General features: G+C 43.4%; 1 protein-coding gene across 3 annotated transcripts in view; it reads left to right on the plus strand.

Annotated features, from left to right (window-relative positions):
• nlgn3a (neuroligin 3a) overlaps window positions 1–18,988 on the plus strand; it is a 97,284-nt gene that overhangs the window by 51,594 nt on the left and 26,702 nt on the right. For all 3 annotated transcript variants that reach the window (XM_030106351.1, XM_030106336.1, XM_030106344.1), the window contains one exon: window positions 4,238–4,423. In XM_030106351.1, coding sequence (XP_029962211.1) covers window positions 4,238–4,423 — 186 coding nt within the window. The remainder of the gene's footprint in view (window positions 1–4,237; window positions 4,424–18,988) is intronic.

Here is an 18,988-nt window from a genome sequence, read left to right on the forward strand (position 1 = left end):
TATTTTGGTCCATCTCATGCTCATTGACAGTTTTGGCAAGTACATGACCATTGGCGGAAAAAAATACTACTAATATTACAACTTATGAATCATTATTGTCATAAATTACAACTACAATTAGTAGTTGTAATTTGCTGCGCTGTGGGGAAATGGCTAGCACTCACGCCTTATTTCCAGTGTGGGTTGAACTTGTCGGCTTTCTTGTGTGGAGTTTACATCTTCTGCTTGTACGAGCCTGGATTTTGGCTCACAAACCACTATCATGCATTCTTGGCTAATTGGGGGCTCTAAGTTGCTTGCGGGAGTCAGTACGTAGTTGTTTGTCTCTCCGTGTTTGCCCTGTGATGGACTGGTGACCTGTCCAGGGTGCATCCTGTGTCAGTTCGGATCAGCTCCAGCACCTGGTCACCCTGAGATGGACAAAGTTGAAAAGAAAATACAAAGCCTGTCAAGCAGGACAGAAGTGCAGTGATCACCTGGTCTCTTTTGTTTCAGTGTGTGCAAGTCAGGTATTTCAGCCGGGGTGTTGTTTAAAGCTGAAACTCAGCGGGGAGAGGATGCTGTCATGTTGTATACATTAACTGACCCTCTGCTCATGTAGCAAGGAAGCCAATGCTCCTTGCCAGATGAGCCGTGCAGCGTACACACAATATTTTGTTCAGCAAGGACGATGCAAGGAGACAGGTGCGACCTGACCCAGCTGTGACCAGACCACGGTTGTTGCCGCCACTCCAGCTGATATCAGGAAGGAGCCTTTCTCCCTGTGCCGCCACGGGGAAAATACGAGGCCAGCTTCTCATGGAGCAGAAGCGAAACGCATCGCTGTCAGGACGGAGTGCTTTTGAAACATGAGGCAAAAACATATCGTGTTGTCAGTCAGTGCAAAACACAGTTCTGAAATGCAGAACAGGAGCTCAGACTTGCTGCTGTTAACTCACTCGGTTTGTTTGTGGTGGGTTAGAAATTGCCATGCAGATGGAACGTCTAATCCAGCTGACGTTTCAACCCCAGAGACAAACAAAAAAAAGTTGTTCTTTGACGTGACCTTTTGCTTATGAGCAGTTTCTCAACAGATCTTATTAAATATGTTTTGGATTTGACATGCCTGATTTAGAAAAGTTGACTTAAATAAAGATCAGGCCCATTATTTCTGTTCTGCAGCCTGCTCCAGCTTGAGGGTATTTTCTATCTTTTGGTGAACATATTTCTTTGGTCAGAGCAAGCCGCTCTTGATGAAACATGCTGGTGTCATATGCAAATGCAATTTTTATTCTATAAGCAAGCCAAAAATGACATTTGGACTGAACCTGTAGGCATAAAGGCTTTGTTTAGGTTCTTGAAAATGAAGTGATAGTACGACACGTTTAATCTATACATTATAACAGAACTCCCATATTATCCCAGATTAATAATGTCACAGAGAAAATTTAATTAGTACAAATAATTTGGTTGTGATTTAGTTGCAAAATGTTGAATCTACTAGAACTATTTACTGCTTAATGATCATTGCATGTATGTTGAATTAATGCGGCTGGGACGCTGTAATTGCGTATACTGTTTGTGCCAAAGTTAATTGGTTAGATCATTTAGAGCAGAATTTGTGTGCTGGTTTGAATGCAGCCAGTTAATAAAGACGGATTTGGCGTGATTACTGTTTATAATTAAATGCTCATTGTGACGCACCCGGTGTGTATTAAATGAAAAATTCACACGAATGTTGGGTGGAGTGGTGGAGGTCGGCACACTGCGAGTGGCCCGACAGTCCAGAAGTGCTGTGTTTTTACCCAGATTGCCGAGGTCCTGTGTAGGTTTGAGTTATGAACATAGAGTGCAGTGCACATCACGGTTCATGTGCAGCCCGAGCCCACGCAGCGCCGATCAGACAGGGATCATCTATGTAATCTAGAAATCCCCTGTGAGAGAGGGAAGACTTCGAATGCTTGAACCAGAAACTGAATGGATCACTGTAATGCTGTCTGAGCTATCAGTTGAGTTATTAGTGTATATTGTTTGCTCTTTAGTTCAGCCTGATCTGTCGGTAATACTCCGCTGATTGACTCCTTTGCAGGAAACATATAGACTCTTTTTTTTTTTTAAACCACAAATAAACCTCCGGAGCACAAGCGTAAAGACAGAACGCTGCCATAAATGCAAAAACAGAAAAAGCCATGCATAAAAACAATTACTTTGCTATCTTAATTGCTTTCCAAAGAAAATACTTTCTGTCACCTTTCCAATTAAAATATAACCAGGAGCTATATTAGATGTATTTTTAAATGGTGCCTGCAGCATGTCTTGTTGTCTAAGATATTGGATTCCACCTCCACATTTTAATGACCAGTTTCATTTATAGATGTTAGGGAATCAACACACCCTAAGAGAAAGTCACAAAAAGTCTATAGCATCGCGCAGTATTTTACTCTGCCAGCTGTGGATCGCTGAGGACGTACATTCTGTGATTTAGTGATGTCTGACATTACAGTGCCAAACGGATGATGTTTACAGTATTTTTTTCAATTAGACTGGTTGTACACAGCCGCCTTTTACATGCCAGCCCCCTGACATTTGCTAACCCATCAGACATACACTTGGTGAAATGTGAACCATTTTGCAAATGAGGGTTATTCTGGGGAGAGTCACGTCTCGCCTCTCTGTCTGCTGTGCACCCGGGAGAAGGTTGTAAAAGCTGTTGTCCTTTAGTTATGATGGAGAGCGAGGAAGAGCCGCGAGAGAGGAAAGAAAAAGTGAACGCTCTCTCCAATTGGAGTCCTCCTTTCTGCCCTCTGTGCGTGTCTGTCTCTTTCACACTCTCTCTCTCTCTCTCTCTCTCTCTCTCTCTCTGTCTCTCTCTCTCTCTCTCCCTCTCTCTCTGCATGTGCCCTGCTGCTCTATCATCCTCAGGGATGCATCTGAAGGAGACCATCTGTTGATCCATTTGTCTCCTGCTTTGCTTCTCATGCCACCGCCCCTCTGCTGTCGATGATCAGGCCTGGCCTTTTCCCCTGCCCACCCTTTTTGTTCCTGCCAGCAGGCCCCCGGTGTGAGGCGGGTCTGCTGTTGGAGGTGGGGCAGGAGGTTTTGGCCAGACTCACACAGGAGGGATAATAGGTGTTGTCGAAGTCGGACATGAATGCCTTTTGTGTCGACACTACATGGTGAAAAATGATCTAATGACCCCACAACATGCTGTTTTTTTGGTTGCCTGCACGTGATTAGTCCAGAGTCTCAGTTGTTTTTTTTTAAATTATTATTATTTATCATTATTCATTCCTTCCTGATACCAGAACTGCTGCCTCTCCCCCACAGGACTTGAAAACAGAGAGTTCATCATTATATGGAGGCATAGAGCATGAAATAGATGTTAGGAACAATGCTGGGGCCGTCACTGGAGGCTTGCAAACATTCACCACCAACACATTTAATGCTTGTGAAATGTTTGTTGCTGCTAAGGAGAGCAAGGTGTTGGTTTCCACACACGTCTCTTAGCTGTCGTCTTGCATGCGTGTGCAGGGGTTTGATGGACACTGAGTCTACCGTGGGGACTTCAGGGATTGCTTTGCCTTTGATCTTCTCCCGCAACTCTCGATTACCCATCATTCAGCGGGGCTTAGGCCCTGGAGACCAGCTGGGAAAGGGTGGCGTGTTAACATGGGCTCTGATGCGCCCAGGAGAGACTCACTGTCCAACTTAGACCTCGTGTAGCAGATTACATAGAATTGAATAAAAATGTGAGCAGTTCCAGTTGTGAATATTTAAACTGAAAGTATAAGCCACCGCAGAGTGTGACAGAGAATCGAACTATATCAGAGGAAGATGGTAACGTTGATAGGATGTGTAATGAGATTGCTGTCCATATGGGGAGCATGAAAATGGTGGTAAATCTTATTATCAGTTCTTCTTCTCTCTTTCCATGGAGTTTTCATAGAACGGCAAGGTTTTCATCAGGACTGCTCAATATATCTGATGATGGGTGTTCACCCAGGGAGACATGCCATTGATTTTCCATAAGGTACAGATGACATGTGGTCACACGCACTCCTATTTTACCAACAGCCATGTCATCCAATAAGTCATGATTTCACTGTAGCTGTCACCTGGCGTGATGGCTCTTCTGGAAAAACCACAGCGGGGTTAGTTATTGCAAATGACCTTTTGTGACAACCTGCTTTTGTCTTTTGGTCAAGTTCTCATTTCAGTATTAAAGTGTGGTTCTTTTTGTGTGTGTGTGTGTTTGCAGGCTTCCTCAGCACCGGGGACCAAGCCGCCAAAGGGAACTATGGGCTCTTGGACCAGATTCAGGCTTTGAGGTGGATCAGCGAGAACATCGGCTTCTTTGGGGGAGATTCAAACCGCATCACTGTGTTTGGCTCAGGCATCGGAGCTTCCTGCGTCAGCCTGCTAACCCTCTCCCACCACTCTGAAGGTACAGTACAGCGGTGAAGTAGTAGTGGGGGAATACCGGCGGGGGAAACGGCACTGGAGCGCACGCCTGCTGGTGTGTCCACTGCTTGATATTAGAAACTGGCGATGCAGGTAGCGGGTTATAGAGTAATATATTCTACGGCACTCTACGGCATAGCGAATGTTTTAAGAAGCAGGTGTTCGCATTTAAATGAATATGATTTTCAATCCCTCCAGAAATTGAAACTTCACGGCAGATTTCAAGCCACATGTGAGTCTTGACATACCCTGGTGGTTTCCTAGTAGGTTCCTCTAGGTTAGGAAAAAAACATGTATGTATAAAGTGTCTTTGTGAGCAATGAAAAAAATGGCAGCGTATCAGGGGAGTGCTTTCTATGGGACACACACACACACACACATACACACAAACACTCAGATGGTCCCCCTTCTAAGTGATGTTGTTTATCTGCTGGCTACCTTAATGTCACTTCATGATGATTTACTGCACATGTTGGCGACGTCTTCAATATTAAATGCAGCATGCGTGCTTGACTTGTACATACAACGAACATCCCTCATAGTCATGGTCCTCTAATGCATCACTAAATAAAGATGGAGCCTTCCTCCTTACAGGTAAGACCTTACAAGAAGCACTCCAGCTCATACAAATGAACAGAAGCTTTCAGCTCCATCCATGAATGCCAACCTCCAACAGCACCCACACGAAACCAAGAGCGCACTGCATCACCCGTTCTTAAAACTGCAACGGCTCATCTCAGAAATTTACAAGCGGACTGTTTTTTACGTTTGATCGACAGCAGTGTTTTGCAGAGGACAAGGTATGAAAATCCGGAGGTGTTATTTTATAGCAACACTTTTTTTCCCTTCTCTTTTACATTGCATTAAATTATGTACTGATATTTCATGTTTACATTGAGCCAAGCTCTAATAAATTGCTTGTGAACATGTTAACAAGCAACCAAAATGCCTGCTTTGGACACACATGGTTGGGAATGCAACACAGGGCTTTTACTTTTTATTACATTGAGCAAAGTACATTAAAGAAATCACTCTTGCATTTGATAGAGGTCTGAACTTCAGCGGTGTTGTGGTTGTGGAGCTATTAAGTAGGATGCCCCCCATCAGGATATGTACCCGCTCGCGTACTCACTGTTGGTTTCATTGTCACTCGGCAGAGTAAAATCAGTGTTGCAGGATTTTTTGATTAGCGGACCAGTGTGCTTTTCAACGAGGTCATTCGAACCGCTCCTCTTCGTGCCCCATTACAGTGCCAGGGATTTGCGATGTGTTTTGCGTTCTCCAATTTGCATTAAAGTGTTACTAATTGCTTTGATTTCCTCCGATGAATGATGACTGCTTTTGGATTGAATTTTACCATAAATGCCTTTTTTTATTCATACTCCATAATGCTACGCTCCATGTAGCATGTTATTATACTGCCAGTGAAACCATCTCCTCTGCCTCCCAGTAAATTGGATATTACCGGGTCTGTTTTTTTCCCCTGAATTGAAATGTATGCCCCACTGATGGAATAAAAAAAAAAAAAAAAAAGAGCCAGTAAAACTTGAGGAATCCTAGGAAATTGAAACAGGAAGCCTTCTATCACGCCAGGACTCTTGCTGCGAATGTTACCAATGGCAATCAGATTTCACACAGACTCTCTCAGAGCACAGATTGTTGTAATTATATAAAGTTTAGGACTAGAGTGGGCTGCAGGATGTGACAGGAAATTCAAGTGATGAAACGTCTTTTTGCACCTGCTCTCACAGCCTCCACTGTGCGCTGCCCCTCCTCTCCTATAGTCCTGACTACTGAAGCAAGAACTGGAAAAGACTTTCCTGTTGCCAGGACAACGTCATAAACAAGAGAGGAATCAAAGTGTCTGGATGTTCGTAGCAGTGAAGATTGAAGCAAAAATCTATAATCAAATGAATTATACACTGTGTCGTGAGCACACCTGGTTTCAGGTGGCCTCTTACGAGGGATTTGTGTAATGATTTCCGATCCCCGTTAGCAGACTTTTGCATCTCAGGAAGAGCATCATATATTGAGTTTCCTACTTTGCACTCTGAAAGAAAATCAAGTCAGGAAACAGGATGGTAAACAATGCATCGCGGCTCATTCTTTTCTTCCCTACCTGCTCGCAAATAAATTATATTCCTATGCCTAAAGCTACAGGTAGAATCGCTGCATTGAATGTGTTGTGTGTGTGTGTGTGTGTGAATACTGCAGTAGTAAAGGGTTTCCTTATGATAACATAGAATATAATTTATATGCCTATGCACACATGCGCACACAAACATTTCCCTTCACCTTGTGCTCAGACACGGGATAACGAGGCACAGGTAAAAAAAAAAAAAAAAAGAAAAAGTAAATCAATGGTGACACACTGTTCCTGAGCTCCCTGGTGTGTCGGTGTATTTAATGACAGTATTCCCACTCTTACTGTACACAGTCTGTCATCACTGCCTGCAGTGCATAGACTCTCCATCTAGCAGAGACTCCTTTCATGCCTGTTGGTGGCAGAGTGACAACTTATTTCAGATACTCCATGCTCCTCCTGAAGCTTATTTAATAAGCTGAATCCTCCTATATCATCTTAGCCCTCCGGCCTTTCTCTTTGATTGCCTGCTCCTCTGGCCTGGCCTTGGTGGCGTCTCCATGTGGGCGTGCCGAGGGCTCCAGTCAGAGGGTACATCCATCACAGATCCTCCCCCTTGTGGTGTGTGTGTGTGTGTGTGTGTGTGGAGGCTGGCCTGGACGTCCTCTCATGAGGGCTAGATTTTTTAGACCCCGGTCCCTGCCCTGCCTCCTCCATCTAATCTCCTCCGTACTGCACCCATCTGTCTCCCTGCCTTCACAGACAGTAAACGCATGCAAGGGACACACACTTCTTCTCCATGTGCCAGTGTGTGTCTCTCTCTCTCTCTCTCTTTCTCCCTCTCTGGGTTTCTTCTCCCCAGTCTGCAGCATGTGTGGTGTGTTGCTATTAATAAGATGGCTGCCTTGTCTGCTTTGTGGCGAGCAATCTAGCCGCACATCTGAGACTTTGGAAGCAGAATGGTCATTAAAAGCACAGTCTCACTCGGCAGGAGAGTGTTTTTGACCATCTTATTAAATGTAGCGCAACAGTTGTGCACCCACAGAGGAAAATCTCTGTCCCCATCTTCTTTTTCTCGAGCTTCAAAAAGAAAATGGCCAAAGAAGTTCAGAGGCAAGGACATTAGCCAGTCCAGCGTATTATCTATCTGCCATCGGACAATGCCAATTGCACATGCAAATTTGGCTTCCTTTTTTTTTTTTCCTTTTAATTTCCTAATAAGTGTGTCTGCATATTGGTACATCAACAGAATACCAAGTAGCAATGACTCAGACGCATGTGTCTTTTAGTACACAGGGAGATATTCCTCCATTCAAAAGTGTTGTGCTTCGGTGGACATGTGTAAACAATGCTGTGAGAATCGCAGCTCTGCTTACGAGTGCACACAGGCTCCGAGCACACGCGAGGAAAGGGCTGGCCGTGGAGCGCTGAAGGTCGTATGGTTTCTTTTTCCTTTTTTTTTTTTTTTTTTCTTACTCTCTTCCTGTAAGCAATCAGGATAAAAGCTCTGCTTCTCAGGAAGTGCTCCCCTTTTAATGGAATGTCTTGGACATTAAAGACAGCTAGTGTGGAGGATCCTTCATGCCAATGTCAGCTTTCATTTTTATTAAGACTTCTGGGTTATTGAGCACCATAAATGTGCATGTTAAATGCTTGGGTTTTATTACCACAGTGCAAGGAGTACCAAGACTTTTTAATGTGAGATACCCTGAAGCAAACACTGACACCCCTGTAACAATCAGTGTTATGAGGGCAGTGGGACAGATGCTGCTTTCGTTAGTGTGGCTCAGTTTTTTAACCTATTTAGTGAAAAAGATGTTGTTAAAAGGTGATTAGGTGAAATACTGGATCTTGAAATGTTTCAAGAAAAGGAATTCAGTGACTGATGTTTTTGTCTCGGAAAGAAATCAGTTATAATGAATCTGAACTTGCTTTTCTGGTGAGGATGGCGAGATAGTGTGATTTAAGCAGTTTCAGAAATGTCAATGAAATTCTTGAAAGGGATTTTTAACTTACTAGAGCTGCTTCGAGAGTAACAAATTACCGTGTCTGTTATGAGAAAACATCATGAAGTTTGTACATTCACTGAATCATCGGACAGAAAGGTAACTGTGCCCTCATAATTTACAATGCCGCCTATAAAACTCAGTTTTATTGTTGCACTTTGGAATTTGTAGGTCATAATTTGAATTTCAAATATTGCATGATAGTCACGTCTTCAGTGCTTGATAAACAATCAACGAATTTGTGACTATTTAGACATTCATATTGAGAAAAGGATTTCATGTTGTCTAAGGATGTAAATCTTCAGCATTGGTCAGAACACATCAAGAAGCTTATGTCAGGCATACTTTCCACATCACACCTCATATGAATTCATTTATGTATCAATTTGAAAACCCTCCTTTTCAGTAATCCAGCTTGCATTTTGATTACATTTGTATTTTTTTTCCATCATTACTAGTTGTTTACAATAAAAAGCTATCTCGATCTTGATATTTCACCCCACAAATCTAAATAAAACAGCTTTTCCGGCATGTATTTGTTTAACTTGTGGACCTATAGGGCAAGAAAATGAGACTGACAGTAATGTTTATTGGATCTCAACTCAATCTGCTTCTGTCAATCTCATTGCTGTTGTGGCATTCAAAGCCAGTGTTGCCATGACCACAAAATCTCCGGTCCTGACCACTGTTAAAACACACACGCAGGCTTGTTGTTATCCTTCGAGTGAAACACGCACCCATTGATGTCGCACAGCTGCTGTGAATGTGTTGGAAGAATGTGTTGAGCCTTGAGAACTTGTGCACTCATTCACCGTGTTATCTCACGATATGACACTTAATCTAAGACTGCTCTAAATGCTTCTTGAAATTACCCTTTCCTATATAGTAAGGACGGGGGGCCAACACGCTTTCAACCCAGTGAGAGTGTTAAATTACCACACTTCTTTAACCGCAACGCTACATCTGGGTATAACCTTTGAAAATAACACGTGTGGGCTTCCTCCCGGAAACAAGGCCCTTGGGGGCTTCTCCTTGAGGAATGGCTCACAGGCCTGCACTCCATAATGTCCCTGTGCTGAGCTCTCATCATGCAGATCTGGAGCTGTGATCGTCCACAGAGGGAGTCGGCGTCGTTTCCGTGGGCTCAGGTATCCATCCCCCTGTCGGGTTTAAGCACCACATAAAGGAAGCCTGCAAGAGCTGGAATATGATTCAGAGTCACCGGGAAAGATAGCTGCATAACCACATGCCTGGGATGTTATTCATACACAACGCTGCTGCCATTGTTGTGCAAATGCCTGGTGCTTGAGAAAAACCAGGGACAATTGTCGTAGTTGAATAGACCCCATTTCTGAGGTGTCAAAGGCATTCAGCAACCCGACACTGTAAAGTTACCTGGGTGTTTGGGGCAAAAGAATGCCTCTATCTCCAGGTTTGATTTGGCTGTTTGCTGAAGGGTGTCTGTGCATCTCATGGTGTGAAAAAGGCCTATACGAGATGAGAGAATGGGGACGCGCCTTGTCAGGTGCCGTATTCTTCCAGCTCGATTGACAAGAGCGATAATTAAACCAGGGGGATGCCATCTCTGCGGAGCAAGAATGCTTGTATTTATTTACGCTGACTACTCGGCTTTGTTGTCTGCCATATACTGTGGTCCTCATTGTGTGGAAAAAGTAAACTGCTTTTAACAAGCGGCCTATGTGGCGTGTCTTCGCCAGTCTTTGAATGACAGTTTTTCCAACTTTGCATTGCAGAGCAAAATTGTGTTTTTTTTTTCTTAACAAAACAAAGATGGAGGATTGCCATCCAACAAAAAGGTATTATTGTCTTCAACTTGAAAGAATTTGTAAATGCCCTAATTTAGGAAACAAATAGGTTTTTTTTTCTTTACTACTCAGCTCTGCAAGAGGAGACAAAGTTCAACTGAGTCCAAGGAAAAGAAAGGAGACCCTGCAGTGCCATGGAAGGGGTAAAATTGGGGTAAAAATGAAGCAGCTTAGGTCAAATAGTCGGTTTGAGTTTCACAGGAGTGAAGCCGCTTCAGCAAGCCCTCACCGGAAGAGAGCAGAAGAAAGAAGAATTGACAAATGGTCCTAAAATAGAGAAGACAGTTTATTCAAGTACCCCAGGCATCAGTCTGTCTCTGCTTGCAGCAAGTAGTTGAGCCTATAAAGCATGGAGTTATAGGTGTTAAAGAGACAAGCAGCAGGTCAGAGGAAGAAGCAGGGAATAATTGAGCACTTTAGTAAATCCCTGCCTCCATCAACCAAGGTAATGGCTCGGAGTCTAGTGTATACCTGTAGCCCGGGATCTGCCATCATACGAATGGGCCTCAGCAGCTTGAGGGACATGTGGCACTCATAGGCTGTCTAAGCAATATTCTCCAAGACAATACAGCAAGACCCGTCTGGTGATGTATCGCTAAGATTGCTTTGGAATCTAATCGCAGCTGATGAACGAGGTGACTACAGAATATGTCATCCGTTGATGACCCGCAATCCCTGGTGAGGACACCGGCAAGTCATTATTTCAGGTAGATGCCATCTATGAATCATTCTTGATAAATCATTGTCAAGGGCGCGTTCATACACCTCCTAATGGACAGTGACAGCAGTGATGAGGGGGGCCGCTGGCTGCCGCTCCTGGCTGTGCCCTGGCGTTCTTTGATCCTGTTAGGCTTTAGATCAATTAAACCAATAGCTGCATCGCGCCGCTTCCAGACTGTCTCGTCTGCTTCCTGTCTTGATTGGTCTAATGACTTGATGGAGGCTTCTGTCCCTCTGTCTGTCCATTTTCTTGCTACGCTCATCTCAGATCCAAGCGTCTTAATCTCAAAGGCATTTTTCTTCGGCTCATTTTGCCTGTTTCTCATAGCTCTTTCTTTCTCTTTCCAGTGCCCGCCCTCCCCCACGTCTCTCTCTTTCGTCTTCTCACCATGTCTCCCTCTCTCTGCCTCAGTCTCTCTCTGGCACCAGTGTAAAGCATCCATTATGGAGCGATGCATGGGTGTCTGTGTGAGTGGGAGAGAGGGACTTGGCACTCCTCCTGCCCCACCTGCAGAGGAAGCACTGACAGCTGAGCACTGGGGGCTCATCGCTCCCCCTCCTCCTCCGTCTATCTCTGCTGACCTCCCTCCTCCTCCTCTCACACCTTCTCCATCTCCATCTCCATCTCTCTCCCTCTCTCCTCCTTTTATTCCCTGCCATACACACATTGGCCCAATTTCTGCCGCCACTCACTGGCTTCCTTAATGCTATTTACACATTATTTCATAATCTATCTTTTCTTTTGCATTGGCTGTCCTCTGGCTTTGTCTTCGCTCTCTTTTGTCGCTTTCTTTTCTGCCTTTTATAACGTTTCCCCCTCGCTGTATGCGTTCGTCCATTAGACATTCCACACCAGGCTAGCTTAGATGTGTTGTTAAATGCACTGTTGTTTCCATGTTTGTCTGCCAGATGAACAACTCCGGTGTAATTAGCTGAACTTTCCCCTCTAGTGATGACCACCAGCACTCTCTGTTTGCTTGTTGTTTCTGACAGCTCACCTCTGCGGCTAGCTAGGTCAGCCCCTCAATGTCCGTGCATCTGTTTATCTGAGCCGAGAAAAAAAAGCCCTCAATGTCTCTGCAGGAGAAACAGATGGATACTGTGGAGCAGCTTTGAAGGCGCGCCATGCTTGGGAGCGCCATCGCGTTCCTCATCCATTTGACGAGTCTGCATAACATGTGATTTATATACATTTCTGCAGCGGGGGAAAAAGAACATTACCAGGTGTGTTGGGATGATGTTTTTGAAACTTGAAAAATATTTTTGAAATAGAAAATGTATGGCTATGCTCTCACTCAGTTCTGCTATCACCACTTCATCTGCACAAAGAGAAAAATATGTGGTTACCGCATGATTATAGGCAACGAGAAATATTCAGCATTATGTTTGCATAGAGTCTGCTACAGTCTGTGTGTACAGACAGGATGATTTGGAGGGAAAATTGTTTTTTTTTCCTAAAGTGTGATAAGAAGTGTCACACAGGAAAAGCATCAGTCCAATTACTCCTCAGTCGCTCGTGGGATTTTCTTGCAGAGTGCCCGCCACAGTGTGACACAGAGTACAGTTTCCATGTATCCGAATTCCCATTATTGGCATAATATGCTCTAAGTGTACACTTTAGCTGTCCACTGTGTGCACGCGCACGTGAGCGTGCAGCCTGAGACGTGCGGTCGCCAGCTATACTCTGCCTACTAAGTCGCTCAGTTCTCGCCGGTGGAAATGCATTAGCCTTAGCTGTGAAATTTGCATAGTCTGAGCACAATGAAATCCCCAATGAGGGGAAGTTCAGCAAACATGCTGACAAGCAGAAACCTCTACTATAAAGGGCCGACACTGTGCAACCTGACAAAAAGACTAAGTCTTTACCCCTCAAGCCTGCAAGGCTGTAATAGATTTTTAGCTTAGAGAGGTAACATAAGCTATAGATCCGTTTCAATGGCGAAACAGAGTGACTCACCAAATCGAATTCAACTGTTAGAAAAACAATATTGGCAATGTACTATTTCAAAAAGTAGAAGATAAACATCGTCTCCTGCAGAGAGTCTGTGCTTGAACTGGACATAACTTGTTGCAGGTGATATAATCTTCAAATCATATTAAGATGTTCAGTAAGATATTTTCAGTGAAGATGGCATGTGCGCATTAGAAATAAAATAACTTGTGCAACACACAACTTCTTCCACACAATGATTTTGCAATCATATATAAAACACTCATGGCAGTATCCACCTCTTCAGTCGGTGCTTCAAATCACTCCGGTCTTGCCGAATGCCCGACTTAAAAATGTAGGATGGCTTTTTTTAGTAGGAGTTTTCATACCCTCTGCCATAATGTCTCCAAATAAAATACAATTTCCCGGCATTAACAAGTATACTCAAGTGTTTAAGTGCATTAAGGTTTCCAGTTTATGTGTGTAGAGGAAAGTATGTGCATTCAGCACACTGAAGTTTTCTTTTGTGGCTCCCTCTCACCTTATGCAACATTAACATGTGCAGATTGTGCAGATTTCTCATCCTGGGGATATCTGAAAAAAACTAATAATATACTAATGTGGTTGTAAATCATTTATACCTTCTTCTGCTAAATCCTGAGCCGAGTAAATGGGAAAATGTGCAGTTCCAGACTTAGGATTTAATATTTGTGTACTGACAGAAAGATGTCTCACAATCATCTGGCTGCCAAGAAATGCCTGGAAAATACCCGACAGCATTAACAGTGTTACCATTTGCACGCCACATGGGGTAAGTAAGAGTTATAACTCAGTGCTCCAAAGGAAACAGACCTCTTTAATGCTTTAATACACCAGGGTTATAGTCACTGAATAGACTAGCTGTGGTCTGAAACTCTTAAAGAAGTATTCCGTGTACTGTAATACATTTTACATTTGATGCAAAACAAAGAAAAATTCATCAGTTTTAATGTCAGAATAGAGGCCTCCAGAAGGCTCAGTGTGAGAGATCAAGTCAGAAGCTTCTTCAACCCAAAAAATATATATTAAATTTGATTATTGATTGATTGACTAATTGAGTGATTAAGTGATAGTCATAAACATTGTGCTCTTCTACGAATGTGACATTTCAGACCTGTGATGAGGTTTTATGAAAAACAAACACAGTTTTAATTGGCTGTTTAATTTTTGTTGATGCCCTTTAAATCAGTAGAAGACTATTATTTGTGAAATAACTGTACGAACCAAAGTGGTAAATGTTTGCTGACAAGGAAACGCCAAGATGCAGATCAGAAACCGGTGAGGCTCATGGGAACCCAGGTAATGTGACTGCAGTAAAATTCATAAGGGTCCATTTAAACTTCGATAACTTCAAATATTGACTCAAGTTTCTAAAGCGGCCATGCTTGAGTTGCTTTAAGCTGAAATAAGAGCTTCAAGTGACAATGATGAAGACAAAAATCATTTGATTATAAAAAGTATTTTGATGGAAATAATTTCTTTTGTTTACAACAATATTACAACAAAAAACAAGATCAACTAACATATTACTAACCCAGCAAAATTAATGCATTTTTTAATGCAACCAGCTTTTGAGTTTAGCTCGTCAACACACAGTTAAGTGTTTTTTCCTTTTACAAAACAGAAGAAGTGTGTACACACACTTCTAACTGAAACACTAAAAGTGACTCCTTGCTGAAAGTTGTTGATGATGAGAAAATTGATATTCATTACATTGGCAGAAGACGCTGTGTGAAGAACAAACGGGGCATGAAAACATTGCAGGAAACTCAAAACTCTTATTTTCACACCTACACCGAGCACACCTGGCTAATTGCTGCAAAATCCAAGAGAGGACTTTCTGAATCCTGACACCTCCTGTCCAGGCTCTGACGCAGTCCCACGTTCAGAGCAGCCTCTCATTTAAAGCGTGCCGCAGACTCGACAGCTGAAGTGACGGCTCGACGAAGGGAAATAACAATACCTGCAAAGTAAATCTTAACCCGTATATCATTTGAGGGTGACCCGAGCCCCTCGGTGGATAATCAAGCCTTTGACTGGCTCCACGTCCAAGTGAAGCCAATAGTGCTTTTTGCTTGCCGAGCATAACGTTGGTTCACACTTATGCGATATGAAAAATAGGCTTCCCTCCTGGAACATCCCTCTTTGTTTAAGTGAAGGCTGTTTGGAGCGTGTGCGTCCTCCGCAGTGTTTTGGTTGTTGACAAACCCATATGGCACGCCGCTAATCTTGATCGATGCCCACCACTGTGAACACCACTCACACTGTAGAGGATAATGAAATGTAACAACGCAACGTTTCACTAAAATCATCACAGTGATTTGTCTATTATCCATTACGAAATGCATCGCAGCCTCTGCCATTTTCCAGTGAGGAAAAACAACACAAAGAAGTGTTTACTCGTCAAACACTGTGTGACACAGAGTGCTCATAAAATGTCTGAGCTCGCCCAATGTGCTATTCTTAGGGTTCCCCTCAGAGCCACTATCTAATTGGAGCCTTGCTTGGCCTATCAGTGAATCTATCCGCCACGCAGACTTTTTATGCGGATTGTGAGTGACTGAGATTCCCTGCCCGGGTGTCTGTGGCTGTTCTCCGACATGTCCCGGGACTCCTGCTCATCGGTGAGGGCTTCATTAGCCGAGGATGGGAGGTGGCAGCAGAGAGGGAACAGCTGTTTAGCTAACCACTTGCATTGTTAGCCAGCCTTCTCCGTATGTCTAACTGCCTAAATCCGTCCCCTAGCTGCTAATAGAATGCTCATTAGGAGAAGGGAGGGAGGCTGGATGCGAAACAGCGCCGCTGTGGCGCAGCCCGACCAGCTTCTGCTGCTCCACTCTCCCTCTGGTCTCTATTAAAGAGCTGTACGGAATAAACCTTTCCTCTGTAGATCAAATATCTATCCTGCCCATCTCACCCTCTGACCCCGACCCGTAGGGAAAGACAAGGGGTATGTGGGTACTCGGAATTTCCTTGGAGACAGCAACCAGCGTCAGTGATACCTAAACAAGCTCCTCTCTTGCAGAGGTACAGAAAGATACAAGATTATAAAAATCCCAAAGGACAGAAAAAAAAAGATACCTTCTGCTGAAAGAAGCAGTTAGATCTGTGCTTTTTTTTCTTCCCAGACACCCCCTCCCCACAAGCGATGTGTTAAATTATTCAAACACTGTAGATTGTATTGCTGTAATTTGTCAAGAACCCAAAAGCACAAGTCTATTTCTCTGTGTCAGAACTGATGAAGCTGGCAAGGAGGATGGAAAACTGCGACATCAGAGATGGCACTGTGAATATCTGATGGCATTCTGTGGAACAGCTCGAGATCAGAGCCAAAAACACTGCACCCCCTCCCGCCCCCATCACAGCCAAAACAACATCCCTGGCTGGAAAAGAGAACGGCTAATGTTTGATCCGCACTCAAACAGGAAGACACGTTAGAGCAGAAGCACTTCATTGAGTTAACACGGGGCAGCCGCAGACAATCCTCACGCAGGGATGCAGATGCACCAAGTCCAGAGCTGCAGACGGAGGCTGGCGTGCAGCAGGAATCAAGCGCGCCGAGCTATTTACGGTAAATGACAGCAACAGTAGGCTGTGCTGTCACACTGAAATGTGCTCAGGAAGTGTGCACAGAGAAGCGTAATGTTCTCACCTGTGAATAATGACAGCGGGCCAATATAAGACAACCGTTAGAATAGTACGGTGTCCTCTTTTCCAAATTAGATTTTTATGCGGCAGAAAGTTTTTCACAGAGTAGTGCGCTGAAGGAGGCTGGCAGATTTATGAATGTCTGATTGTTTAAATTAAGGTTTGAGGACATAATGAGATCGAGCTTTAGAGCGAATTGGATTTTCACATAATTTGTGGATCAATTTCAAGTAGGACCTTAATTTGTCAGGTGTTAATTTGAGGAATTTGGCAAACACAAACACCTTATTCATTCCACTAATTTATTCCTAAAAGATGTTTGGACACATTTTGTTGTTGTGGTGATGTTGAATAAGAACTGACTCTGTATAAGTATAGCTCTGTATAATTACATACAATGGTGTTTTACCTAGCTCACATCTTTACATCTCGTTATTTAGATTAAATGCAATAAACTTAAAATGCATTCAGTTTTGATCATATGAGGAAAAAAGTCCCGATTCTAGCATTACTAAATAGTTTTCAACATTCAGCAGATGGTGTTTGCTCAGCTGTCATGGAGATGGATCAGCGGCTGTTATGATTTCATCAATGGATAAAGACCCTGTGATTTCTCTAAATGTCTTCAGAATACAAAATAAAATCTAATGTATCTTAAATCCTTAGGAGGGAATTTTATGAGGGGTATGAATAATTCCCCTCCCTATCCTCGAATCCATCTTCTGTGCCAGCTTAGGCACATGGAGCTGCTCGCAGCCGACTATAAGGAAGAGTACATCCAGCAGATCTGAGACCAACAGTTCCAGCCAAGCCAAGAATCACCAATTAACCTCAAACACTTGTTTTTTGCACTGTGGGTGAAGAGCTGACTCACTTCAAAAAGGTCCTGTAACCTGAAAGAATATACTACTTTAAGAGAGCACCAACCACTTCCCCTGCCAAAAACATTACTTTATCATATAATTTTAATTCATACAATAGAAACGCAGTAAAACCACTTGTTTTAGTGACTGAATGGTAGATCCATCCCAAAATTCAGTGTTCACATAACAAGGTGTGCTTTTAGGTCAATATGCAAATACTAGAAGAGCATGATTAATACCAAGAAGACTGACATGTTCTCTCTCTTATATACACTAAAGGTGCAGTTTGCCAGGAGGGATGTGTGGGATCTTCCCCCTCCTCGTTGACACATCCCTTCTTCTGCTGAATTATTGTTTTGGCAGGAGAGGATAAAGTCTGTCTTCCTTTCACAGTGATGAAAGCTGTACGCCGGCAGAGCGGACAAAACCAAATATAATTGTATATATGACATTGTGCACTCAGACTTTCATGATCCCCACTGTCAAAATCAGAAATTGATCAGATGATCTCACATTTCTACAGTCTTACAATTTTCCGGTTGCGGTGAGCTGGTGTTTACTGTCGCCTCAGTCATATGAACCCGGCAGACAGGAGCGGCACCTGGTGTGGTCTCCTGCTGCTGTTGCCCATCTGCTTCAGCTTTCCCCCATGCTGTATGCTCAGGTTGTAATGAGGAGCTTACTTTACTCACCGCTGGCAGCTTTACCGAGCTTGGTCTTTCTTCTCCGACCTCTGACCCCAACGAGAAATTTCTTTTTTAGCCGGAAAACCACTGCTGCCTGGATGTTGTTTCATTTTAAGCCGGTTCGCTGTGAACTCTGAACATGGCTGTGGAAGAAAATCTGTTGGTGTCGCACTCAGTCTCTACCATCTGGCACAGATAACCATGTCACATTCAAAGTCATTTGAATTACCTTCCATCCACAGATCCTCTCAGCCGTGCTGTCATTTCTGCACTATGATTGGCTGATTAAGTGCTTGAACCCGTTAAGATCCGAGGAACGTTCCCTTCAATTTTGCATCATTTATGTGCTTTTTTTTTTTCCCATTCGGATGTTACACAACTTTACTTTTTCCCACATGTATTTCTGCAGATCCTGATGCATTTCTCTGGTCACAGGACTTTAAAACGATGGCACCATCTAAAGCGTGTCCGAGTCGCTCACGGCTCTAGAGGGAAAATTGTGCACATGCCGTTCCAGGTCATAATGGGGTCGTGCCGTTGAAAAGGTGTCCGCAATCTGCTCTACAGTGAGGAGGTGTTCTCTTGTGATTTTGTGTGATTGGTGTTACAGAAACGCCCTGTCGGACGTAAACAGAATCGAACTACCATTGATTTATTCTTGAGCTTTTCTACTGTCACACGTCACACACGTTTAATCTTTTTAGGACATAAAAATACAGGAAATATGCAATTTTGTTATTTCCATTC

Source organism: Salarias fasciatus, chromosome 2 (genome assembly GCF_902148845.1).
Source record: "Salarias fasciatus chromosome 2, fSalaFa1.1, whole genome shotgun sequence".
Taxonomy (NCBI): Eukaryota; Metazoa; Chordata; class Actinopteri; order Blenniiformes; family Blenniidae; genus Salarias; species Salarias fasciatus.